The sequence below is a fragment of the Castanea sativa genome, chromosome 9 (genome assembly GCF_040712315.1).
Source record: "Castanea sativa cultivar Marrone di Chiusa Pesio chromosome 9, ASM4071231v1".
NCBI lineage: Eukaryota > Viridiplantae > Streptophyta > Magnoliopsida > Fagales > Fagaceae > Castanea > Castanea sativa.
In genome coordinates, this window is record NC_134021.1 from 30,039,639 (window position 1) to 30,066,968 (window position 27,330).

Below are 27,330 nucleotides of genomic sequence, written 5' to 3' on the forward strand. Positions count from 1 at the left end.
GAAGGGCTATGAAATATCTAAGATAAAACTATTACCACCGCATCGAATGCTCTGCAACTACTTCTTTGACTGCATTAATGGGGAAGTGATGCTTGAGTATCAGGGTTTAGCCTTATAGCTGCCTCAAAAGACTTCAGGGATAGGGGATGGGACAAGTATCTAAATCAGGAATTTGATCTATACGTGGAGGATGGGGAGAAGAATATGGATGATATAAAAAGCAAAGGAAGACGTTCAGGAGGGTGGATCGGAGAAAAAAGAGTGAAAACACTGTACACATCAGCATCCATAATTGTAATCTATCTTTGAAAGAAGGAAAGATAATACAAATCATCATCGGCTAGTGTCCGAAGATAATTTCTATTACATAAACAGTCCATTATGCATGATGATGCAATCTAGCCAACCATTTTTGTTATTCAACATCACTAGAATCTAGATTTCAAGCCCACTTTCTACAAATTTCATTGTATTGGGCTTTTTGGGCCTATCCCATTCTTACTTGGGGTCGGGTGCAAATTGTGACATTACAACATATATAACAGCATTTTATTGGTTGAGAGCTCAAGAAAGACCACATCAACAGTCCTCCTAGTGGACCTTATTAAGGACATATTTTATGTAGTTGGCTAATCTTTTGACAAAATGCACTTTACTTGTATTTAGGTAGATCTAGAATGTGTTTAATACTTCAAAGAACACGTTGTTCAAGTCTAGTATTAACGCCATGAAGATTGGACCAAGAAACAAATGAAGCAAAGGTGCTTACTAAAGCTGGACAGATAGCTAGACACCTGCTCGACACCTGCTCGACAGGTAGCTATCTATCGAGGTTTAATGAGGCTCGACACCTGCTATTTATCGAGGTCTCTATCGAGGTTACGGAAATCAGAATTTTTAAATCTGATTTTTGGGCCAGGCTTTTGTATTTGTGTAGGGTTTCTTTTCTCACAACCCTAGACATATATAAGGCTTATTTTAGAGGCCGTCACATAAGAGAATACAAAGAGAACATATGCAAAAGGTGACCGAAGCCTTATTCTCTCTAAAAGAAGCTACTGCGTCTTTGCACTTTAGGGTTTTATAACCAAGTACTTCTTGATCTTCATTGTTGATGAAGTGAAGAACTTTGCAGCCAACATTCTTCTTTCTCAAGTTGGTGAGTGAGTCACGTATTGGGATTCGTGCAAAGGAGTGAGTCACGTACTGGGATCCGCCCATCAAAGGGTGGCGTTCATATATTGAAGAGTTCAGAGGTTCTGAAGCGGTAGAAGGTTTCTGCTGTGAGTTCATCTACGGGGATTGTAGAGTCTGGGGACAAAGGTTTTGTACTAGATCTGAAACTTCTCTTTACTATAGTGAATTGCTTTTCGGGAAGGTTTCCCTCCAGGTTTTTTACTGTGAAATTGGTTGGTTTCATTGGTTTTCCTGGATCATCATATCTTGTCTTATTTATTTTTCCGCTGCACTTAGTTTTGACATGATATTGATGTTTGTTTGTTTTAACAAGTTTTATGCATAATAAATCTAATTAACAACTTGGGTTTAAAACTTGTTAATTCTATCAACCGGGATCTGAATTTCCCAACAGACCTAATAATTTCTTTTTGTTAAGCTACATTAGCAGCCACATCATCCACTTATTTTTTACCTCTTATTTTCTTTTTCTAAACCGTTATTCTCCCTATTCTAAAAATAAATAAATAAAACTCTTCTTCTCCCTAATAGTCCACATTTACAATTACATTTCCTTCAACTTTTCCCCTTCATCTTTACCTTTTTATCTCCCAACTATTCTCTACTTTACTATTACACTTCCTTCATCATTTTCTCTTTCTTATATTTTGACTTTTCTTTTCGCCATTTTATTTTGTATAAATTCGATATCATTTCTCTCATTCAATCCATATTTCCACAAAAAACCATGAGTACTCTCTCTCTCTCTCTCTTGTGGATTTTTGTTTTTTCTTATAATTCTGATTTTGGTTGATGGTTTTTTTTAATATGTGTTTTGGTATAATTTTTTTTTTTTTTAATTTCTCATTACAAAGTCTTCTCTCTCCCTTTTATAACTTTCGTTGAATTTTGATTTAGGTTAATATGTAGTTTTTTTGGAAATAGGAATTTGAGTTTATGTTCATTCCTTACAAGTTTAGTCATATATTAAATATAACACACTATAATAGAAGTTAGAAAAATATAGTTCACCTTAAAAAAAATATTAATCAAACATACAAAATATAATAGTATGGTATATTTGTACTTCGTAGAGATAAAAAGATTTTAAAAAAATACTTATAGAATTTTTCTTAAAATAAATAATACTTGAAATAATTGTTACTTTTTATATATTACACCCCTATTACATAATATTTATATATTCTCACGCATCGCATGGGTCTGCAACTAGTATATATATAATATCTTCTTTTTTTGAGATAGAAATTCTACTCTAATTTAATCTAAGTCTTTATGTATGTGAAATTCCCACATAGAGACTTGAATCAAGACTCTTACCCCACATCACCCACCCTACAAGAAGAGGGAGAGTTTGTCTGGTGGCCTCTAAGTTCAAGAAGAGAGTTCATCGTTGCCTCCTTAGAGTTCAGGACTTACCACTTATATATGTGGAAAAAAATTGGCAGCAAACACTAAGAGAGGTGGAAGCAAGAGGTGTGGTTTGGGAAGAAGTATACTTTGTTACAGGTATATGTTTCCTCCCCTTGAGTTCCACATGAATTTTTTCTTCCACATCAAATTACCACCATTTGCAACTTGAGTCTTAGAGTCTCAAGATGTTAATTTGCTAAATAGTTTTGCAAACTTGACAATTAAATAAAATGTTCCAAAAATAACACTAAAAATCAACAAAAAAAAATCATGCTCATAGAGGATAAAGATTTTTATTAATTTATGGATTTCATGGATCTTTTATTGTTTGGAACCATGCACTAAAAATTATTAAAAATCCATAAAATTTGGGAAAAATACAAATTGTGTTTTTAATGCTTATATACACAAAGAAGGCATAATTATGATATTTCCAAATTTTTTATGATAAATTTAATTTTCTATGCATTGTATGATTCACAAACAAGAATAATCAGAACCATGGTCTCATTGGAAAATCCTTCATATTCTGGTTATCAAAATAATGAAAACTTTGTAGAAGAATTTCAGTGGCTTAAATGTAGTAGTGGAGAGTCATAGCCTCAGCCCTTCGCTATATATCCTAGTTTTTCTTTTCTTTTCTTTTCTTTTCTTTTGCTACTTTAATTTGAATTGGAAAAATAGATTAAACCCATTAAAGGAAAACTTCCAAGCCCACCATAAGAAAGGCTCCCCAAAACCACACACTATGCCACTTCTTTCTCCTTGCCCCCTTGGTAATTCATAGTATCATTATCACATATACAAATGGTTAATCTATAATTCTAGAAAGTATGGTCCTACTACACTAAGCTCATCTGAGAGGAAGAAAATGAATGAAAATGATAATTTTAAAATATTCATTCTCTTTCCTTATTTGGGAGTTTTAATTGAGAGAATTGAATGGAATTGAAATAAATATAATAAAGGAATGGCAATGAATGAAAAATAAAATAATGGAATAGAACTAAGTACACTTGTCTAGATGTTTTTAAAATAAAGGAATGGAAATGAATGAAATGTAAGTAACATTGTCTAGGAGTAACATAGAAGGAAAAAAATTGAAGCATTTTATGACAATATTTCTATTAGACCCCTAATTCATTAAATCTAATTTTATTCCCTCCAATTCCTCCCAATTTTAAAATGAATGTAAATTTAAGATTTTAAGAGAATAAAAAGCATAAGTGTTCCTTCCTACCTATTCTATTCTCTCCCATTTAAATTCTCAAATAAGGAAATGAACTTTTCATTCATTCCATTAAAATTCTCAAACAATGAAAAGAAAGAATATTATAAAATTAGTTGTTTCATTTCTTTCTATTCCATTTCATTCCCTTATCCCAAAAGAGGGTTAAATGAAAGGAAAATGAATAGGTATGAAAAGACACGTAAGTTTTGTTTGTTTTGACAATAATGTTTTCTAGAAAATGAGTCATTTTTCAAAAAGTATTTTCTATAAATCTATCTCATTTTCCTATATTTGATAACAACCTAAAATGAGTTTTTAAAAAAATAATCAATCTCCTAATTTCTCTTATTTAGTTTATTGTGAGATAGAATTGTTTTCTAAAAAAATTAGTAAAAAACAATATCTAAAAATAAACCTTAATTTTTCCAGTTGACCAAAAATAATTTTCCTTTGACTCATTTTTACGAAATACTGAAAAATTGCATAAGATTTTCCATCAAAACAAACAAAATATTATTCCTCTCTAATTCCTCAAGACCTCAATTTTCATTCTTTCTAAAATTATAAGAAATTGAAGAGAATAAAATTGATTTAATGAATCATTTACTAAAACTCCCAAAATTCTCATATACATTTAGTTATTTTATTTAAAATAACAATCCAATAGTATTATTATCATAAAATAATTCAATTTATTTTTTTCGATGTCAAACACTTCTAAACAAGGTTGCTTACCTCATATTCTTTTATTTTAAAATATCCAAACAAAATTACTTAATTTCATTCAATTTCTTTCTTTTACATTCCTTTCCCTTAAATACATTTTATTCAACTTCATTCCTTTATAAACTCCCAAAAAAGCAGATAACCGCGTAACCCATCTCCATAAACAAGTTCCATCTTAAAATCATAACTACTTGCTCTGCCACCAGCACAATTACCCCATTACTCCCAACCCAAAGCCAAAAAGGGAACATTACAAACTAAACTTGTGCTACTCAGCTCTTTTGCGGTAAGGCCAACATAGAACTTTTCCATATGGAGTGATGAAATTCATTTATAGTTTTAACTAAATGGTGAACAAGCACAATCACGTTTTGATTTGAAAGCTACAGGCCCAATACATGAATTTGTAAAACCACCGTACCTCCCAACCATAGCACAATATACAAAGTAAAAATAGGATACACTTTTCCTACAATAAACAAAATTTTCTTACAAACGAAGTTTTTGGCATCTGAGAGAAAACAACAGATGCCTAACGAAGTCCAAAAACCTGGTTACGAGAACTAACTAAAAGCATGACCAAAATATCAACAGACATTTCAACTAGTCCTCATCCATCCCTGGCCCTGCAGGCTGATCTCTCTTTGGACCACCTGCTGGTTTTGCCATTATAATCTGTGACATAAAAAGGGATGGTATAATTAATAAAACTCATGTGAAAAGAAAAATTACCAAAGTAACTGAGATTCAGTTTCATATATGTTATAATTAATCAGGTGATCTAAAACCTATTGTATCAACAATATAAGCAGGCAAAAAGTGTACTCTTCTAATTAGAAGTTTCATATATGTGCACTCTTCTAATTAGCCCAGTTATTTTATGCCAAATTCCATGCTTGCTAATAAGTTTACATAGGTATTTTTCTGTGGGGTGGTGCACAGGACAACGTGAAATACCACATGGTGGTTTGTTCCCAAATTCAATATTGAGGTTTGGGTATTAGGAAGCTTGGTACTTTAAACCCAGCTCTCTTGGGAAAATGGCTTTTGCATTATGCTATATGAAGGGATCTTTTGAAGAGGATTGTGGGAGCAAAATATTGAGAGATGGAGTCGCTGGTGTTATGCCGAGGTTAGGGATGCTCATGGAGTGAGTCTGGAAGCACATTAAGAGTGGTCAGAGATCTCTCAAAGCATATGAAATTTTTTATTCCAGATGGGAGACTATTTTGTTTTGGCATAAAATTATGAAAAAGGCATTTAAGCTATACGAGAAAATAAAAAAGGCATTATGGTTTATAAACTTTGGAGAGTTTTTACAGTCACAGAAATCCAAACCAAGTGATATTTGACAGTTCAAGCAAAAAACTTATTTCCTTGATAAATAGAAAAAAGATTTGCCTAATATACTAGTTAATTACCTGGTCCACCCGCAGTACAGTGCAAGCAGCATCTGCAGCATATTTGAGAGCAAAGAACCTGTACAAAAGCCAATAAATAAATAAAAAGATGCAACTATGCTTGTAAATACACAATGAATGCCTGTAAAAAAAGAAACACAATGATTCCAACTTTAAATCATCGCAAAACAACGTTACACCAATTTCTTAAGGTTCCATATTTTGGAGGGGAAATTTTATAAGACTACATGGTTATCTTAGAAAATTAAAGTCTTTACTAATAACTGTAATATGACAGTAATCATGCCCAAGTCCATTCTCCAATTATGAGTTCAATTTCCATATCTTCTTATAATTTTGATTATGTAGAAGTACTCAGCCTCAAGAATCCGAAGTTCCAAACTGTTACCTAAAAAAAAATTTATAAAAAAGAGTAGGATTTTTATAAAAAGAAACTACTGAAATGCACCCACAGAAGCTCTTCTTGCGTGAGGATGACAATATGACATGTAACATCAAGTTGAGAAGAATCTTACAATTTTTTTTTTTTTAATAGAAAAAATAATTTTATTAATAAGAGACTACTTCATGAGCAAAGGACATGAAGAAGCCAGAAGAATCTTATATGGTTCCAAAGGTCAAGTGCTCAGGAGTCTACAATAGAACAATTTTCAATTTGGCCTTGCTTAGTAGTCTACAGTTAAACAGCTTTAAATTTGGTCATTTATATCATGCGTAGAGGTTAGTTTTAAAATAACACGTGATTTTTTGCAACTCCGACAAACTAAGGGTATTTTGATGATTGAGCCAAGCCTACAACTTTCTCTGAGTTTCTTAAGTGTCTTGGAAAAAATTTATGTCCAAGTTATTTTTTTAATGTGTTTTGTCAGCTGTTTAGTTTACAAGTCAATTCAAGAGTTATACTGCTAGAACTCATTTAAAAATAAAAAATAAAAAATAAAATAAAAAATAAAAAAAGAAAAAGAAAAAAGAGGAAGTTATAATGCTGGTAGGACAAGGAAAACTCTCCTCTCTTTCCCTCTCTCACACAAACACACCATCAGGCATCAGAAGTCAGAACTACAATAACCAACACAAGTTTTTGACAAAAGCATGATTGGTGACAAGACAATGAGACCAGCTTACTTAGTGATGTAAAGGTCCCAGACACACAAGGTTGAGACATCCTTGCAAACACCTTCCTCCAAGTCAATACCCACTTTGCTATTACCAGATGCATGTTCAGCATATAGAGAAGATATGATCTCCATTGCATTAAGCCCAGCATTCTCAGCCAGCGTTTTAGGAACCATCTCAAAACTTTCAGCAAATTTTGCTATTGCATACTGATCCAATCTGCAGATTCAATACAAGGTCTAATCTTTAGTAGTTTTTCCAGTCATGCCTCACTGACTAAATCAGTGAAAAAACAAATACAAAAACAAAAGGTCAATTGCTTCTAGTTAGAATAAGCCCCAATTTTGGTTTGAGGAATGACATTAGAGCACGCATAAAAGCCATTTGTTCCATCTCAATGTAGAAAAATTTGTAGGGCCATGAGGGAGAATTCAGAACATTACACTACCTTATTCCAACCTTTATCCAACTCTAGCAAATGATAGAAGAAAGAAATTTTATAAAAGAATAGTAACACTGACATCACAATACATGGTACCCATATAAGACACAAATGACATGGGCATTTGTATGGTACATAATTTCATTTTCACCAGTTCTTTTTTCCTCATTTTTCCCAAAATCATTCATGTCAGTGCAGTTACATATTTTGAAACTAGTCAGTAAAGAGACATTTGTAAATTACCCCGTTTCTTTGTATGAGAATTCCTTCACTCTTTTAGCTAACTCAATCTCAGTAGCAGCAGCTCCAGGTACGATACGGCTGTCCCGGCACATAGCCTAACAAAAAAGAATTAAGAAAGCACTAATATGAAAAATGACACAAACACCTAACACACAAGTTTCTTCAGAACTACAATTTAACCATAATCATAAAGGCAAATCATTACCAGCCCATTAGAAAGTACAGATTTTGAGTATTCTATATAAATTACCTTGTAGGTGTTGACTCCATCATCAACTGCTCTTTCAAGGTCATCTAGTATACTGTCAGTACTTCCTCGTAAAACCACAGTGGAAACAGAGTTCCCACCTTCTTCATTCATGACAATAATGACCTAAATATATTTATTTGGAAAGGATGAAAACATCATGCAAACAGCAGAGGGAAGAAAACGAGAAAAAAAAATTCCTGAAACTAACACTATACTGAAGCAACATGTTAAACATACCCTAACACCACCAACTTCCTCAACTGAAATAGAATCAACATATCCCAAATCATCTGGGTTAGGCTGGCTAAGCTTCAGCTGATGCAAGAACACAGAAAACATTAGAGGCCAATTTGAAAAAGTGCCAATAAATTATCGAGTACTAGGCACAGCTACCATTGCAACAGCACCAGTTGTTCGGCAAAATCGACGCAACTCAAATTTTGAAGAGATCTTCAGAACCATGAGCCTGCACTCAAGAACTATTAAATTAGAAACACTATTATAACTCTTCAAAAATCTATAGAATAAAATATTAAAACTTAACATAAATGGGCAGACTATCAACATTCATCAGGTCTAAAAATTGTACAATATTAACATGCATGCATACTTGCATTACAACAACAGAACAAATAACTGAAAATTAGGAGAAAATAAAAACTTGACATACTTATAACGCTCACAGAAGTGTAATGCCATCTCTCCCACCGCTGCTCCACTGACAATTACTTTGGCACCTGAATCTGCAACTGATTTGATAAGCTCCTCAATCTTTGCTTCTTCAGTTTTTGAATAGTTTTCTAGCTACAAGATGCCAAGAAACAGAAAAAGGTTGCCAGTCAAGTTATGTAACAACTGATTAAAGAAAGGAAGATAATTGTGAAAAAATTCCAGTGTGCTAGATGGCATTAGATTCAATGCTTGCTAAGACAAAAAAGATAACTGAAAACAATTACAAAAATGTGAACCAAAAGAAAATTATTGAAATTAGATAGAAAAGCATACCAATCATTTACTACTAATTATGATTAAACCCTAGTGGTAAATGATTGGTATGATTTTCTACCAATCATTTACCACAAGGGTGATTATTGAAATGAAATCTTTATTGGGCAAAAGTGACCTAATATTTTATAGTTCTGATCATGGTTTTTTTTACCATGCGATAACGTGCCTCCAGAAACTCAATTTTCACTTCAAATCATGGTAGTCAGAGGCAAGCCAGGTGCTTGCTTTTATGCCCAGGCGAGGCAAGGCTCTCAGCTTTAGAGCCTAGGCAAGCACCTTAAACCATGAAAAAAATGCGCTAAGGCAAGAACCTCAGTAAATTTAATTTTTACATTTTTTATAGAATTTTTTTGTTAAACCTATTGTTAAATTAATTATTTATAGAAGGTTTTGTAGAACCTATTGTTAGATTATTAACTTAAAAAAGTTTGTTGTAGTCCTATTTTTAGGCCAATTAATTTACAAAAGCTTGTTCTAAATTTTTATTTTTATTTTTGGATAAGTAAAAAGCTTGTTCTAAATTTTATTGTTAAATTAATTTATAAAAGCTTGTTGTGAAATCTATTGTTGGAACAATTAATGATGCCTAAAGCACTAAACCGTGTAAAGCTTATTTTGAAATTACCTAATTGACCTAATTTCAACATGCAACACATAAAAAAAACACTTGATATAATATTTCAAAACATGATATACATATCATTTAAGTTATCTATGTATAATAACTATATTTAATTATTTGGTGCCTTGCTTTAATCAGGCTAGTGCCTTTTTGTCGCCTCACGCATCTGCGTTACAAGGCCTTAGCACCTTAAGGCTGCCTTTCACCTTTGACTACCTAGCTTCAAATCAGGCTAGAATTAAAAAGTCAAGACTTACAATATCAGGGATCAAAGTATGAGCTCTTGCCCACTTGTCTAGAAATTCTAAACAACAGTGCAGCAGCTTAGTCTCTCACAATTTTGGATTTAAGCTCATTGAAATTACTCGAAAAATAATAATAACAAAAACCACCATAAGTCACATGAGAGATACTTGTAATTTACGCAATAAGCTACATGACAGAAACCGACATATAAATTATAATACTACATTTATCAAAACCAACAAAATTTTTTTTTTTTTTTTTCATAAGCAATGAGGCTTCTATAAAAATTCTAGAAAGTCTTAATAACAGAGTTTCAACCAGATTAGTTTTTTTTTTTAATAGCAACTTTTAGCATACATTTGGCATTGGCTTATTTAACTTTTTACTGATTACTTTTTGCTGGAAGTAGGCTAAAGTATACTTGTATTTTGAAAATGTAAGGTTTTAAAAAGCTATACACAAGCCATAAAGGCTAAAAACTAAACGAAAAGGCTGGATACAAATGGACAATTAATAATAGAGTTTAATTAAGAAAAAATTAGCTTAATAATTTTAATTAACAAATTAAGAAAAGCAAGAAAGAAAAACTATTGTAAGCCATGTAATGATATTAAAAGGATGTGTAGCAATTTACCCAAAGTTAAATGAAGGAAACACATGAAAACCGATTCTGTAGTATTCTAAATGTGATCTAAGACACATGTCATTAACACACAAGTAAAACGTCTTTTTAAATGTCTTTTGACCAAAATAAAAGTTGGATACTACGACATATAACAAGCAAAACAGAGACATTTTAACATGTTACAAGGGGGGAAAAATAAAAAGACGTTTTAATTAATGCTATGACAGATGGCAAATCCTCAAGCGTTACTGGCCCAAGGAGTTAGTTTTTGACCTATTAATAAATTATAACAATTCCAAAAATGAATTTGATTTACCATAAATTAGCAATCAAGATAAGAACTTCTAAAAAAAAAAATTCCAAGCTTGCATCCAGCTCCTCCCCAAACTCCATTGTTGCTTCCCTTTGCCCACTGTCATATTTTTTAATTATTTATGTTTTATTTTTTAAATATAAGTGACAGAAGACTTGATCCTTTATCGATTAGCTTGATATTGCCAGTTCATACTTATTTCACTTCAAATCAGGCTAGAATTAAACTTCAAGACTTACATATTATCAAGGATCAAAGTCTAAGCTATTGCCCACTTGCCTAGAAATTCTAAACAATGGTGCACTAGCTTTGTCTCTCTCAATTTTGGATTCAAGATCACTAAAATTACTCAAAATATAATAATAACAAAAAAACACCATAAGTCGCATGAAGAAAGATGCATGTAATTTCTGCAATAAGCTATATGACAGAAGACAACATATAATACTAAATTTATCAACAAAAAAAATTATTATTATTGATAAGTAATGGAACTTCAATACACATTCTTGAAAGTCTTAAAAACAGAGTTTAAACTAGATTAGTTTTTAAAAATTGCAACTTTCTATAGTCGAGTTTAATCAAGAACAAATTATCTTAATAACTTCAATTAAATTAATTTTAAAAAAAGCATGAAAGAGAAATCATTGGATAATACAACATATGAATGGAAAAATGAAGACCTTTTGATATTTTATAAGGGGGAAAAAAGAAAAAGAAGACTTGAGGGCATGATGACAGCATTTTTGAAACCAACAATACAGGGTGAAAATTGGCCATCACAAGGTGAGGGCAAAGTAAAACAAGCTGACTTTGTGAAATGACTAAGATGTCCAAAGTCCAAACCTAGAAGGTTAGAAGCTGAGACTAATGACATTCCCAAAAGTGCAAAAGTAGACCAATCATATACCCAAGATTCTCACATTCCAATGGGATATCAGGTGATGATGATCCTCACTACATGGGCTACCCAAAGAAAAATAAAAAAACCAGGTTCACTATTTCAATGATCTAGAGGCGATAACTATATTGGCTTTCTCCCATGTGGCTACATACATCAAAATAAATCATTAGTAATTTTTCTTGTTCTTTTTTAATTGAGATATGGACAAGGTATGGGAATTCTTTGGCAATTTAAAAGGAGGCAGGGCAGGGATGATGCCTTTACCTAAACTAGTCTTGTTAATGAAACATAACACTCAAAAAAATTTGCAATGTATTTGCAAGTAACAAATATAAAACAGGCATGTATATTTATATATTAAGCTTCTAAAAACATTCTTTGACCATGGAAAATTGAAACAACCACAGAAAGAGATACAAAGAAGAAATCACTTTGGATGGACAGAAAAATTTAGAGTAGATAACAAATCAATTACAAGATAATATTTTTGTCTATTGCCTAAAAAAAATGAAAAAAGAATGGCCACTCAAAAAATTATAAACAATAGCACCATGTATTATAGAAAGATGACAAATAGAACAGCAACTAAAAGAGGTGTTTCTTGTCAAGATGTACCTGCTCGGCAGAATGAATTAAGACAGTTCCTTTTGTTTCAGTTGCAGAAGAATCAACACCACCAGCAAACACAGCAACCTAAAGGAAAATCATTCAAAATAAGCTACAATTTCAACACCATTAATTAAAGGACTTCCCAAATTTGATGAATGCCAGTGAAAATGATCAATACTTGCAAAAGAAAGAACAATAGTATAGACTCAGCAAAGGTAGCACATCTCTTTTTTGATACTATCAGAAGAAAATAAGCTACAAGTCAATCTTAAAAATAAACATTTGTAAAGAACTGAAAAATGGTACTGCCAACTTACTGGAATAGTTTACTAATTTGCTTTAGCCTATAAAAATAACAAAACCATATATACAGACACCAAGACATTCAATAGCCATTCCTGATGAGAGATATACTTTTAACATGTGTCAGAGCATATCAGTATTAACCTTTGCCTTCTCGATATGCTTTATACTCCCCACAGCATCACTTTTCAAAACCATGCCCCGAACTACTGTAGAATTATGCAGACCTCCTCCCAAGAGCTTAGCAACACGGACGTTATCCACATTAAAGTTTGCTGGGTTCTTCGGGCACACTTGGATGCAAGCCTATTAAATGAAAAAGACACAATCAGAACTTTATGCTAATAGGAATTGGGCCAAAATACTATGTTGGTCCCAAAACTATAGGTTATTTTAGTAGGTGATCATTTTTAGTGCCTAAAAAACCCAAAGTATAATTAAACTTTAAGGACCAACAGTGTATTTTTAAGCCTAGGAATTATCAATAACAAACAATAGTGGGCAAGATATAATTACATCAGCAACAAGGGAGCACAAGGTATCTTCTTGACCAAACTGCTTGCTAGCAACGGCGGCTCTAATGCGAGAAAGAACTTGGTCCTTATTACGTACATCCATAGTCTCAGAACCATTCTCAACCAGCTCTTCCAAGGTTTCAACCGTCATATTGATGGCTTTAGTGTACCCACTGATGATCTCACTTGGGTGCAGGCCCATCCTTATAAGTTCCTCTGCATTTTGAAGGAGCTCCCCAGCAAAAGAAATTGTCAAATTAGCACCATCCCCAATTTCTTCTTGTTGGGCCTTGCCGGCCAAAACAAGAATCTTAGCAGCAGGATGCTGAACCTCAAGTTCATTCACAATAGTGGCGGCATCGTTGGTCACAAACAGCTTGTCTAAATGATTGATAACCATCTTGTTCATACCTAAACACAAGATAAATTAAGAACAAACTTCTTATAAATGCTCTATATTCAGTAACAAATAAAGACAGACAGAACTTAAATGCTAGGTTTTGCACTAACATATCCATTCCCAAAAAAAATCAAATAAATAATAAATTTGAGTTATTCAAATCACTGTGGCAGCATCATTGGTCACAAATAGGTTGTCTAAATGATTGATAACATTTGTGTCCATTCCTAAATACAAGATAAACTAAACTAAAACTACTTCGAAATGTTCTATAATTAGCAAGAAAAAAAAAATCCCAAAAATCAAATTAAATAATAAATTTGAGTTCTTCGAACCACAGAGACATTTACTAGGTTGTCTAAATGAGTCGATAACATTTGTGTCCATACCTAAATACAAGAAAAATGTAGGGAGAGAGAGAGAGAGAGAGATACCATTGGGACCTAAAGAGGTCCTAGTGATATTAGAGAGTTCCTTGCAGGCCTCGATGTTCTTGAGAACGGCTTCGTCGAGACCAGAAAGATGTTTGTGGCCATCTTTCAGCATTGATTGTATTCCATGTGACTGCATTTGTAACCCCATTCTCACTTCTCAGATCGATCGCCTTCTTCTTCCTTAAACCCTAACCCTACTATGGAGACTGCTCTGAGAAACACACACACAAAAGAAATATATATGTGCTTTTTTGAATTAAGCCCACCAGTGGAATCAGAAGTGAAAACCGGAATGCCCTAGAAGGCCTAGAATCCGAATCTGGATCCGGATCCGGTTCAAGTTTAGGTCCAAGATTCATTTGAAAAAAAAACAAAACAAAAAACCAAAGGCGTATGGGGTGTTTGGTACATATTTTCAATCAACAATTTTAAGTTTTTAATCAATATTATACGTATTTTTACACACTTTTTTATCCACACGTATTTCTAAAAAAACTTTTTAAATTTGAAAACTGTTGTTTAAACAAGTACGAAACAGACCCTAGAATGTGATTTTTTTTTTTTTCCTTTTGATAAGAATAATGTGGTTTTTTCTTTCCTGTTTTTTTCCCTAAATATCTCTCAAGTTTATATACTAAACGCGTGTTATTGGTCCCTATGTCACTAAAGTTTCAAAAAATGAATATTAATGATGTCTTCATTAATTTGCATTAGTTTTGTGCTTATGTGTTTAACGAAATAATAACATTATATTTTTTAAATGATGCGATAAATTTTTGTTGTTAAAAAATTACCTATCTCCATAAAAAGAAATCTTTTTTATTCATCTGGGTTCAAATCATACTAAGTCCACTAGAGATCAACAAAGAGAACAAATACAAATGGAAAGGAATTGATAAATTACACTTAACTTTATTTTATGAAGGTGTTTGTTTATCTATCTCTTGACTCGAAATGGGACCAAGTTTGATTTGGAAATGGATCTTAGAGTATCTAGGGTTAGGTTGATCTTCCCAAAGAACACACATTGGAAATCATGTTTCCCACCCTTTGATGAGAAGGTTTGATTAGAAGGTTTGGCACATCAATGTCATCTTTGTTTCCCACCCTTTCCTACCAGGATTGGAAATCATGTATTTTACATATCTAATCACATATCCTTATTTCTCATTTTATCCAATCCTTACATTATGTCTCTCGCTTGTCCCTGCGAAATAATTGGACGATAGTATAGATTGAAGTGTAATATAATAGGGGTGTTTATTTCTTTGTGTTCATATACTCGCTATGGTATATTTACGCTAACATCTAATTGAATAAAGGTTTATTAGGGCCAATTTTGCAAGCATCCGAAATACAATGGGATCTTCAGCCAGAAAATAAAAGAAAAGAAGAAAGGAAATTGTACCTCTCACTAGTTTGGAAACAATACATGTAGTGTAATAAACAGGAATGTAAATGAACAGAGCCTTGTTGAGTATTGATGTTCAAACTTGGCTTCAACTTGAACCAAGCATACAAGTGGAGGTGTGTAGCCAACTCATTGATCCACTAAAACCGACCTGATTCAACCCAACCCATTGAGTTGGGTCGGCTTTTAGGAGTTGGTGGTTTGGGATTAATTGTCAAAAAAAAAAAATTGTACAATGGGTCAAGCTAGGTGTAGGTTGCAGATTCACAAATCCACCTAACTCGACTCGGCCCATTTATATTTAATATATATTTTAAAAATATATTATATAATTTCATTATTTACTCTTTTGTTTATGAATTGAGTTAGGATAGAACTATGTAATATCCTACCACCTATAAAATAATAAAACCAATTTATGTTGATTTTGTTTCCCAACTAAGTTGAGATAGAACTGTTTTATATCTTACATTTTTACTAACTAAATGTGTTGTTATTTGGTTTGATAATTTGTGTATGGTAGTGCTATTACTTAGAATTTTTATACGGCAAGGGGAGTAAATAAAATTATTTGGTTTGATTGTTTGTATTGGTTCAAACTTTAAAGGCTTAAGCACTAATAAAATACCTTGTATTTAAATTTGCTCTTTTTTTGTGCTGGTGCTATTCTAATACTCAAATAAATAAATAAATGTCCAACCCAACATTGTGGGTCAGATTGAGCCAGCCCAACTCATACACAAATCTCAGCAGCTGAAGCTCACGTGAGCTGACCAGCCAAAATTTAGCACAACTTAACAGCTAGAGCCCATTGCCATCCAGTTCCAACTTATCCAATCAGATCAGAAAAGGACACGTATCCATCAGGGGTTGAACCCTTCCTTCACAAGCTGAAATTCTATCATTTCTCATGTGACATAAAGCTGAAAGTAACGTGACAGAAAGTTGGGAAGCTTCAGCTAGCTATCCCTTCTTTCTTCTCCAACCCATTTGGTAAAGAATCAAGAGCAGCCATGATCAGGCCATTAAGCTCCTGAAACAACTTGAAATCAGTTCATTTTCATACTAAAAATGTGTATTCTCTAGTTCATGGACCAAGCACATAAACCCAAAATAGGAAAACTTAGGGAAATGTGGTTTGGAGAGCACCAAGGGGATCCCAGTAAAGTTCCCAGCAAGTGCTCCAAGATTGACACCTGGCTTGGGGTGATTCAATCTGCCTTAGGGAGCTCTGATTCTAGCAACAGCATAACCAAGATCATTAGCCTATTACATGCTTTAATCCCATCAGCTAAGGCCAAATCAGCATTTAATGATAGGTTAGAATCCCAGCTATTACTACCCAAAACAGCAAGAACCTTCTAAAAGTTGACATTACCACTCTTAGCTAAAATTCTAGGAACGATTCTTTACGGATTTTCTGAAAAGTGAGGAAGATTTAGCAAAGATTATTTGCTAATTATCCCCTAAAACCCAACTATAAATGGAATTATCCATTAATGCTTCACCAACAGACTAAGAAATACACTTATAGAGAAGAACTCTTCCTTAACTTCTCTGTTTAGACTTCTCTAAACTCTAGCATAGTTCTGAGTCACTAAGCTCTCAACTTCAAGTACAGAAACTGAGTTCTCTAGCTCCGAGCTCAAAAACACCTCTCACATCTTTACTTATAAGCTTTACCCGTCCCCAGCAGAAGGTCCTAGCAGCTTCACTAAACACTATCTCATACTACTCATACTACCTAAAATATCTCTTATTACCCACTACCTATACTACATCCACGAGCATGCCTTGGCACCATAATGATCTTCCTGCCCTAGCTGGAATCTCTCTCTCCCTTCATCTCACACTAAGTTTCCTCATTATTTGCTATAATGGAGCCCATGATATTTACTTATTCATTTACTATTGAAGGTTATGATGTAACTGTTATTATAGAGTTTTTCCCTCATATTATTATATTAGAAGACTCTTCTCCAGAGCTAACGGATGATGAGTTTGAAAATGTGGATACTTTCCTTAGCCTATGAAATATCTAACAGCTAGAAGTTTATTTTGTTTCGTCTTACTTTATTGCTGAGACATTTTACCGCTGGGTTACTTTTCTGCAGAAACATTTTACTGCTGGGCTATTTTCTGCAAAAACATTTTACTATTGGGTCATTTCCTGCAATATGCTTTCTAATCACGCTGATGTGTCAACTGTAAGGATTGTTTATGGGTCATTCTTGTCAGTCTCAATCTAGGCCCAAAGCATAAAATACAGTGAATTCTTTGGATCTTCACTGATAACCTTTGGGTTGTGCATCGAGCCCATCGTTGAGTTTCGGTTTAGGCCCCCAACCTAACATAAATATTATTTGTTGGAAGAAAAACTTTTTCGCCCTCGACACTCGCTCAACCTATTGAGTTGAAACTACTAAGATTTTCAATTAAACGATAGATCTAGAGATTGGTAGGTTGACAACGGATTGGGATTTTTCCCAATCGTCCTTTGGCATTAGCAGGTTAGTTAAAAATATTGGTCTTCACCTACCTAATCCAACTTGTGCACACCCCTACTACAAATTATGTTTTAGCTTGAGCTTGTCAGATAGTCCAAAACCTTGAGCTCGACTTGGTTTGCCTTGATTCATCAGTCAACTCGAGCTCAATAATCTGTTTGTTTTGGCGATAATGTTTTCTTGAAAATGAGTCTTTTTCCAAGAAGTATTTTCTATAAAACTATCTAATTTTCCTATGTTTTGTAGCAACTTTAAATGAGTTGAAAAATTATCTCCTCACTTCATTTATTTAGTTTGCTATGAAATAGAGTTATTTTCCAAATAAAATTAGTGAAAAACAATCTCTAAAAATAAGTCATACGTTTTTAGTTAACCAAATATAGTTTTTATTTGACTTATTTTTTCTAATACTATCAAATACTAAAAAATACAAAAAAAGCATCTTTACACAATGTTTTCCATTAACACAAACAAAGCACAAGCTCAAACTCAAGTTTAGTATTTAACTTTTGAGCTTGAGAATTATCAAACTCATTTGATTTAGAAATGTGGTCCTAACTCTCAATTAATTAAAAGCTTAATAAGATATTAGTTTATTTTTCAAGCCTATATCAATCTTATTACCAAGCTCATAAACCAGCGTAAACTCAGTTTTATTTTATTTTATTTTATTGAGCCCTATAATTCACAAGTCTATTTATGAACAAACCTTTTTTGCTTGGACTTTGTTCGTTCATTGAACAAGCCTAAAATTAAGGTTCATGTCTAGCTTGTTTATAAACAAACACGCATAAACAAACTTTTTATCAAGTCAAGTATGAGCTATTTATAGATAACGTGGTTCATTTACAGTCCTATAACTGGTTGGGGGGTTTTGATGACTTTTTGACCTAACTTGATCATAATAATAAACGGCTTGAGGAATTTTTTTTTTAGTTGGAAATGGGGGGTTGAGGTGGTATAGGGTTCACATTTTTAAATTGGCCATGGGAATGTTTCAGTTTTTACATCAACTCAAACTCAATAAAATTATTAAAATATTTATACCTTTTAATTTTTGTTGCACAAAAAGGTAAAGTATCTATTAACAATATAGCATGCCTCTTTTTTTTTCTTTTTTTTTTTCTCTCTTCAAACGTTATTTAATTTTGTATAAAAAATGATTAATAATGCATAAAATTGATTAATTAGTATTTTAGATGTTCAATTTTTGGTTAAGTTGACTTTTTTTTTTTTTTTTTACTTTGAGAAAACGGTAAGTGTGATTAAGTCAACTTGATTTGATCCATTTGTTTAAATTCATGATAAGAAAATTTGGTTTTTTAAATGTAAATGGGACGTGTTTTTATAAAATTCCTAAAATTTGATAAGGTTATAGCTAGTGGATTTTTTTATTTTTTTTTTTGGAGAATTAATGGGCTTGATTAAAAAAAACTGTTTCATTCTAAATATGATCCGTTTTCATTTTGAAATAAAATTTTTTTTTTGTATATTTATAGGGGTCAAACACAATTTTTATTGTAAGTTTTGGTTACAACTAGTTTTATAGCTAAACTTCATATTTAAATAAAAATTCCTTACTATGTATAGTAAATTATGGCTCCCCTTGTTACATAATATTATCAACATTGACCCAAAAATCAACTTTATCCTAAGAGGAAAAAGAAACCATAAATTAATTATACGATTGGATGAGCAATTTTATTTTAAAAGAAATGTACAAATAGATCAGAAACTTGACTCAACTAAACAGGACAACAACAACACCACAACAAATTTCAAATCACACATAGAATCATGCTCTATTATCTTCCAATTTAAAGAAGAAGAGGAAAAGTGTCTCTCACTTTCTTTAAGTTGATATTTTGTTCTGATTCATCCCTTCCAACCCAATTAAAAAGAAACACATTCTACCACCAATAGATTATTTATGAAAGCTCATTCTCAAGCAACATGTTCAAAAGTATTCCATATGCACTCCTATCGCATCTAAATAGACACCACTTCTTCCATGGAAACCAACAACCTTTCCTGCAGCAACACTTGATGTGAAAGCATGACCAATCTCATCACCATAGGGCCCATATCTGCCATTGTTTGTGTAGAATGTAATGGACCGCAAGGCTTCGAAGTTATCAGTCCCTTTTACAGGTCCACAAAATCCCACAACGCCAACCAAGAATTCCGTTGATATATCAAACTTTATCTGCCAAATCAAAATACAGATTTTGGGTGAAATAAACCTTTGGTCCCTACGATGTAGTAGTATATGTTTAATTTTGGTTTTTGAAATTTTAAAGAAGGTAATAATTTGATCTCTCCATCTAAGCTAACCATATAATTATTAAGGGACTGCTCAAACCCATCTCATATTTTTAAGAAATCAAAAAGAGTTAACCCATGGATGAACTCTGGAAGGCCAAGATTATTCCAATTATAAAACTGGAAAAAAAATATAATTTAGCTTTACTTTATTTTTATCAAGAAGAAAGAAGAAACACTTTTTGTAAAAATAAAAATTTTGTAAGCTTGTAAAGTTTGTTGTATGTTCTACACCTCAACTGACAAATCAAAGTAACATGAAATTTGTTTATCAAAATAGTAACATGGAATATAACATCTTTGTATAAAAGTTTTACATAATTATAACTGCAATTTTTTATGAATTAAATAATAATAAAGAAATTCTTAGTTACATTGTATTAGCAATGGAAGATTATATTGTAGACTAAATAAATGTATACAATATAGTATACATTTGATTAGTCTATAATAATATAATGTAAAATTTACATTTATAGTACACACATATAGTTGATAGTATAATGTAAATCAATAAATACCCTTATAATAATAATAATAAGGCTAATGCAAATTGTACCTTTGAAGTTTCGCTTAAATTCATTTTAGTCATTTAAGTTTCAAAATTATTCAATTTAGGCATTCTATCCAATTTTTTTAATAACCATTAAAAAAAGTATTTTTCACATGAAAAAATTTTATAAAATTAATAAAAAAATTTATAGATTTTTTTATGTAAGATTTTTTTAAAAAATTTCATTAGTTAATTATATACTTAACCGCAATTATTTTAATGAAATTAGACAAAATGCTTGAATTAAATAAACTTGAAAGTTAAAGAAATTGAACAAAAGTAAAGTTAGAGAATTGAAATAAATTTTAGTAAAATTTAGAATGTACAATTTGCATATTAGCCTAATAATAAATAATAATTAATCTCTATATACCGTATTAATTTTATCACCACCTGCACCACCATGCTTGTGTGACCAAACAAGCTTCCCATCTCTGCTTTCATACAACACACGTATGGCATAAATCACTGAATCCCCAACATGCAACTGCAATTCCCGGATTCCAGAAAAAACTCCATCATCCCATTCCTTCCCACCATGCCCACCCCACGGCCCAGGTCCTCGAGGTACAACCGCTTTCATCTTATTCTCCAACTATATATTATATAAATTAAACAATTTGGTCATCATCAATATATAACATCGTTTAGCCCTACCTAGCTTCAATAATAAAACAACAACTTTAATTGGGAAACCAAACCTCTTGCTGCATTGTTTTTACGTAGACACCAATGGCATCAACATAATGACCTGCACGACCATGGAATCCAACAATTACGCCACCCTCCATAGGTAAGGAGAATGGTGTACCTTTCTCAGATCCATAGGGTCCATACTCGGTCTTATTTGTATAAAAACGTAGGGAATGGATTACAGTATGGTTCGAGTAAACCGCAACTGTACCACTAATGGATGTCAAGTACTCTCTAGGCCAGTCGAGCAATATCTACACATATAAATTATGCAGTTAAGTAAAAAATCAGCTTCCAAAAAATGCATGATTGTAACTGAGTTAATTTTATGAGGGCAGTAGCAATATGTACCTTGTCATTTCGATGGCCGCCATTACCACCAATCTTATTAGAATTCTGGAGTACACCATCTTGATCACCACATTTCAATGAAATTGAATCGATGGCACCTCCATGAAAAATTACTATCTCAGTGATCCCACCCTTATCGGCCTTGAAGCTCCATTGGTTTCCACCTTTACCTCCCCACGGTCCAACCTTCAAGCATTCCTCCATGTTGCAACCTGCAAAAGCTGCAACACATATACATGTATGTATATACCAACAATGACAACTGTTTTGAATTTTTTTTATTATTAAAATAAAGAGATGAACACAAAGAGATGAGTACTGAATCGACAACCTGTATTCTTTTTCGTTGCGTTACTACAAAGAATGACATCTCTTTTGGCTTTTATAAAAGAAAAGAGATGCAATAGGAGTTCTGTATTCTTTTTCATTGCCTTACAGGTTACCACAACGAATGGCATCTCCTTTTATAACTAAAGAGAGATGCATACTTACAAATTTCTACTCCCAAAGGACCATAAGATACGCGTCTTTGTAATTATTTATGAACTCTATCGACACTAATTTTAGTTTGTTCAAGTTTCAAGCTAGTTTTTCTCAACAAAAAAAAAAAAAGCTAGTTTTATTTGAGCTGGCCTTTTTCTTTTCTTTTTTTCTTTGGGTTTTAACTTTTAATATGCACAACGTTTTTTTATCGAAAAATTGAATAATGGAGTTCTCACTTATTTTATTAAAGGATCATTAAGAAAACCAAGGTAATAAATATGCTTCTTCATTGATATTAAATTGAAATATATCATTGGATTAAAAATAAATAAATTATAGGTTAAGATGCAAAGCTCACCCTCTAAGTTTCACATTTTGTCATTATAGTTTTCTAAGTATGACTTTCGTCATTTCAATTTTCTAAGTTTCAATTATACTCAATTCAATCATTTGTTTACTATCCATTAAATTGCACCATTAACTTACACAAAACAACTTTGTTTTATAGTAAAAGACACCATTAAGGTTCAATCCTCGCTTACACTAAAAAATCGATTGTGCTTTGATGATAAATAACGCTCATCGTGAGCAAACGTCATAGGTTGAAACTCTTTAAAATATATATATATTTTTTAATTTCTGAATTTGATAAAAAATAAAACATTAATTTAAAAATAAAACACAAACTAAACCCAAGTGGCTGCAACTCTATCCTAAACAGAGTTCTCTGTCGTAACTGGTTTGTTCCTCATTCCATCCATCATCACCTTTGCTTAAAAGTTTGCTAGTAGCTGGGTTTGTGATTGGTTTGTTTGTAAAAACAAGATGTTGGGTATGATCAGCACCAATCTGGTGCGGTAGTTTAGTCTAATGTTAGGATGATGCAATGCAGCACTGTTTTCATGCTGAGTTGGGAGTTTATGTTAGGGTAGATGCCCTTGTTACAGCGCTGATCTGCTCTCTTCAATTGCATTGTTGTTTTACGAATTCAGCCACCTGGTAGACTCAGAGCTCAAGAAGAGAGTTCATCCTTGCCTCCTTAGAGCTTAGGATTTACCAAATATGTATGTGTCAAAAAATTGGCAGCAAACACTAGGAAAGGTGAAAGCAAGAGGTGTGGCGTGGAGTTGAGTTTGACATCCCAAGCTCATTGCAGTTTGAAGCAATGGGGTTGAACCTGAATTACAGACATGCCCAATTAACAAAAACAACACTTTTTCACAAATTTTTCACTGTGATTTTCAAAACAGTGTTATCTAATGCACATTTTAAAATCACTATTTTTAAAAATGCACTTTTTTTCTTCTTCTTCTTTTTTCACCCTTTCAAATAGTTAACACAGACAGACACCATACCAGTCCTAAAAAAATAAAAGCCCACAGAATCACTTTTCCTTACTATCTAGCTGCTTAAAAGTATTAACATAGACAGGTAACCAAGAACAACTAAAGATCATAAATCAGAGTAAGAATAATTAAGTTTACTAAAGCTGTTTGATAACATCACACCTCATTTTCCCCCATACCACAATTCCTTAATATATTATTCCAATATTCAAATCATTATTATTCAAGACGCTAGTTCCTAGCTAATATGTGAAGGCCCAAGAAATAGGGGAATTTTGCCTGGAAATCTTAAAACTGTACCTTGTCCTTGCCTTAACACATATGATCCAAGTTTACATGGTAGAAAAGAAAATTCCAGCCATTAGATACAAAATCAACCTCAGAGAGAATAAAAGCTTTCTCCCATTAGAGTAGGATTTATAACTGGTTATTATCATGGTATTACTACCCTATTCTGGATTGGGTACTTCCCTCAGAACTTTTGCAGCATCCTCTGGGAATACAGGATTTATATAACAGCCAGTTGCCATCTCAAATCCCGCTACAATAGTTAATTGAGGAATTATCTGTAAAAACCAATGAATGTAAGGTAACTGTGGATCGGTAACTCGAAGTGGTGAAGTGTGAATCATAAAATTGAATGGTGGATTGTTCAATTGCGATGCCATCTTCCTAAGCATGAGTTTCAATAAACCACCAAGGTCAACTGCCTGCAGAAGTGCACATCAAACAGGGTAAAGTGTCAAGATCATCACAAAGAAGCTACATATCTATGGCAGGGTATAAATGAGAACAAAACTGCTCCAGCTAATAGATATGTAGCCCTTACTTTCACTATCAGATATCTTGAAGGAAACATCTACTTGGAAGCCAAATTACTAGGTTCCTAGTATGGCTGCTTTTGATTTATGACTTACCCCTGGCCCCCAAACCTTATATGAGTTCTTTTCATAACAATTCCTTGCGATGTTCTTGTAGGTTTCAAACTTCTAGTTTGCTTAATTGGTAAAATCTCTTGTTATTGAATAAGGAAACTAGGTTCAAATCTTGCCTACATAAAAAAGAGTGTCTAGGACTAATGATAATAAACAATCATTATGAAGTATACACCATAGGTTTCAAATCCTATCATATTTATCAAAAAAGGTTTATTGCAATACTCTTCAACTACTAACTGTTCAACATGTTCCGCCGCAATAACAATATCAACATTATGGACATCCCCTACCATACTTCTTAACAATTTTAGGGTGGTGTAACAGAATTGTCTAGAAACCAAGCAAAAGAAGGCACTTGGTTTTAATAAAGGGAAAAGTTAACACATGCTCTACATTGGTTTAGGAACTATTTTTAGAAACTTTTTATAGAAAAATAAAAAAGTAACTAATGTTGTTGACAGTTTTTTTATATTTCCCATAAAAGTTGTATTAAAACTTTCTTAAAATGATCCATTAACAAATGCCTAAAGAGCATTCGTTAACCGGACCCGTTAATAATAAACAATAGAATTATTTGGTATTAAATTTTTTAGTAACTAACTCTCTCTCTCATTTTCTCAAAAACTCTCTCTCTCTCTCTCTCTCTCTCTCTCCAAACAAAATAAAACTTGACCATCACGGTGCTTGTAGTGGATAGTGAGCACTCAACACTGCTCTAAACAACGTTTTATTCAACTAAAATTTCTTCACTTGTATAGACAAATTCACACAACCAAACTGAAGTTTATCTAGACCCATAATAACAGAAACCATGGAACAAGTAGTGCTAATTACCTTGGCTTCATCTAGTTGATGAAAATGAGAAGAGTGATCCCGAGGAATAATCCATATCTCAAAAGGAAATGTAGCAGCAAAAGGAACAACGGATATAAAATGGGTGGATTCATCAATCAACAGCTCCTTCACTTGTATCTCACAAACACTACATTTCCCCGTCTCGTTAAAAAACTGCTTCATACTATCAACTCGGGCAGAGACATTGGGAGGAACAACTGGAAGTCCTATTATTTGACTGTGAGAGTGGCTCAGAGACGCCCCAGCTGAAGCACCATGGTTTTTAAACACCTTCAATTCAATTCAATTCAATAAATAAAACGTACTGTGTATTTTAGATTGATTAAGTTACATCAAAATCGAATAACAATTAATCTAGTTTGCACCAATTTCAACAAAAAGTGGTGGGTCCATATAATTCGATAAAAACATAAATGTCGCACAAGATAAAAATATAAACATAGAAAAGAGGGGAAAACCTGGACATAGTGGATGGAGGAATGGGCTGCTAGCTGGAGGATGCGGTTTTTATAGGCGAGAAGAACCTGAGAGATTTCTTGAGACGACAAATCCGAGAGTTGAAGCGAGTGGAACGGAGTTTCAATTACCACATCGTGAAACCCGAACCCTCCCAAAACCTCAACGCCATTCAAATTTGGATTAGGGGCAACAGCGGAGGGGTCATTGAGAGTGCGGTCTAGAGCAGGGTAGAGATTCTGGATGACTCGGATCTTCCAGTCCGGGTCGGAGCTGGTGGGGACCCGGAAGATCTCGGGAGCACAGAGGTGCTCGTGGCCGAGGCAGAAGGGGCAGCCATCTTGGATTTGGTCCGCGGTGGTGGCACTGGTGGTGCTTGCGGGGGATTTGGATTTGAAATCGGAGGGTCTCTTAGCTCTGGCTGGTGAGAATACCACCCACCGGTTCGTCACCCAGTCTTTTCTCAGTTCGGGGCTCCGACCCTGTTTCTGTCCCGAAGCCATGCCTTTTTAACGTTTTGTTTGTTTCTCGTGTTGCTCACTCTGTTTGCCGTCGGTGACTATGCTTATCAACTGCGCTCGCTAAGAATATTATCAAAGCATTAGGAATATTAACAAAGCTTGTTCCCACTTGTTAATTATTATGGGCTCTTTTCGTATATAGCTTATTTCGGTTAGGTCGGCAGGGGGCGGGTTTGTGCCCAATCTGGAAGACTGGAACCGATCTGACCACTTCGGGCGAGTTGTGTAAACACCACATTTTGTACCAGTCAATAAATTTGGGCTCTCGGCTTCAATGATGAGCTTGACATATGTCAACTAAGGATAATTAAAGAATTTATAATATTTTAGAAGTAATCATAGCTCAAAAGTGCTCAAATCGTTTTGAAATCGATATTAAAAAAAGACATTTGTTCACTTTTTTTATTATAACTTTTGATTCACAAAGAATTTTTGAGTGAGATTTGTTTCATTAGAAAGTAGACATCATGAGTTTCAATTTAAACACGATTTTTTCCTAATTTGGATTTTTATTGAGTAAGTTATGACCATTTGAAGTTTGGTCAACTGAGCAATCCGATTTTCTGGGTTTTAAAACTTCATTTTAAGGGGCCCAAAATATTCATGCTTTGATGCGAGCCAGCCCATAGACCTCGAGAATGTCCAAAAACAATTAAAAAGTTTGAAAACCCTAATTTTAACTTATAAATACTCACCTTATACCCCCAATCAAATCCCTAACTAAAGAGAGTAATTTTTTTCCCCATCTTCTCTAAAACCTTTTTTTTTTTTTTCTCTCTTTTCAAAACTAGAGGACAGCCCCTCAGCACATTTTTTAATCATAATAAAAGCTCTTTTTAGTTGATTCTAAGTCATAAAATTTGTTTTCAAAAATTG

At 33.2% G+C, this 27,330-nt stretch overlaps 3 protein-coding genes across 3 annotated transcripts; all 3 read right to left on the minus strand.

Moving 5' to 3' along the window:
* Positions 1–4,871: 4,871 nt before the first annotated feature.
* Positions 4,872–14,306, minus strand: LOC142610844 (T-complex protein 1 subunit theta). The gene is made up of 12 exons (XM_075782796.1): positions 14,019–14,306; positions 13,186–13,595; positions 12,814–12,975; positions 12,373–12,450; positions 8,710–8,843; positions 8,433–8,505; positions 8,277–8,354; positions 8,040–8,162; positions 7,790–7,884; positions 7,114–7,323; positions 5,989–6,046; positions 4,872–5,242 (listed from the first exon to the last, which is right to left on the minus strand). Exons 1-12 carry the CDS (start codon positions 14,164–14,166, stop codon positions 5,171–5,173), a joined length of 1,641 nt encoding a protein of 546 aa, XP_075638911.1. The 5' UTR covers positions 14,167–14,306; the 3' UTR covers positions 4,872–5,170.
* Positions 14,307–19,611: 5,305 nt separating this feature from the next.
* Positions 19,612–22,367, minus strand: LOC142610845 (agglutinin-like). The gene is made up of 5 exons (XM_075782797.1): positions 22,187–22,367; positions 21,856–22,076; positions 21,513–21,758; positions 21,185–21,406; positions 19,612–20,142 (listed from the first exon to the last, which is right to left on the minus strand). Exons 1-5 carry the CDS (start codon positions 22,311–22,313, stop codon positions 19,894–19,896), a joined length of 1,065 nt encoding a protein of 354 aa, XP_075638912.1. The 5' UTR covers positions 22,314–22,367; the 3' UTR covers positions 19,612–19,893.
* Positions 22,368–23,777: 1,410 nt separating this feature from the next.
* Positions 23,778–26,668, minus strand: LOC142611448 (ADP-glucose phosphorylase). Its single transcript, XM_075783567.1, has 3 exons — positions 25,936–26,668; positions 25,457–25,747; positions 23,778–24,394 (listed from the first exon to the last, which is right to left on the minus strand). The coding sequence occupies exons 1-3, from the start codon at positions 26,434–26,436 to the stop codon at positions 24,134–24,136; spliced, it is 1,053 nt and encodes a 350-aa protein (XP_075639682.1). The 5' UTR covers positions 26,437–26,668; the 3' UTR covers positions 23,778–24,133.
* Positions 26,669–27,330: the final 662 nt, after the last annotated feature.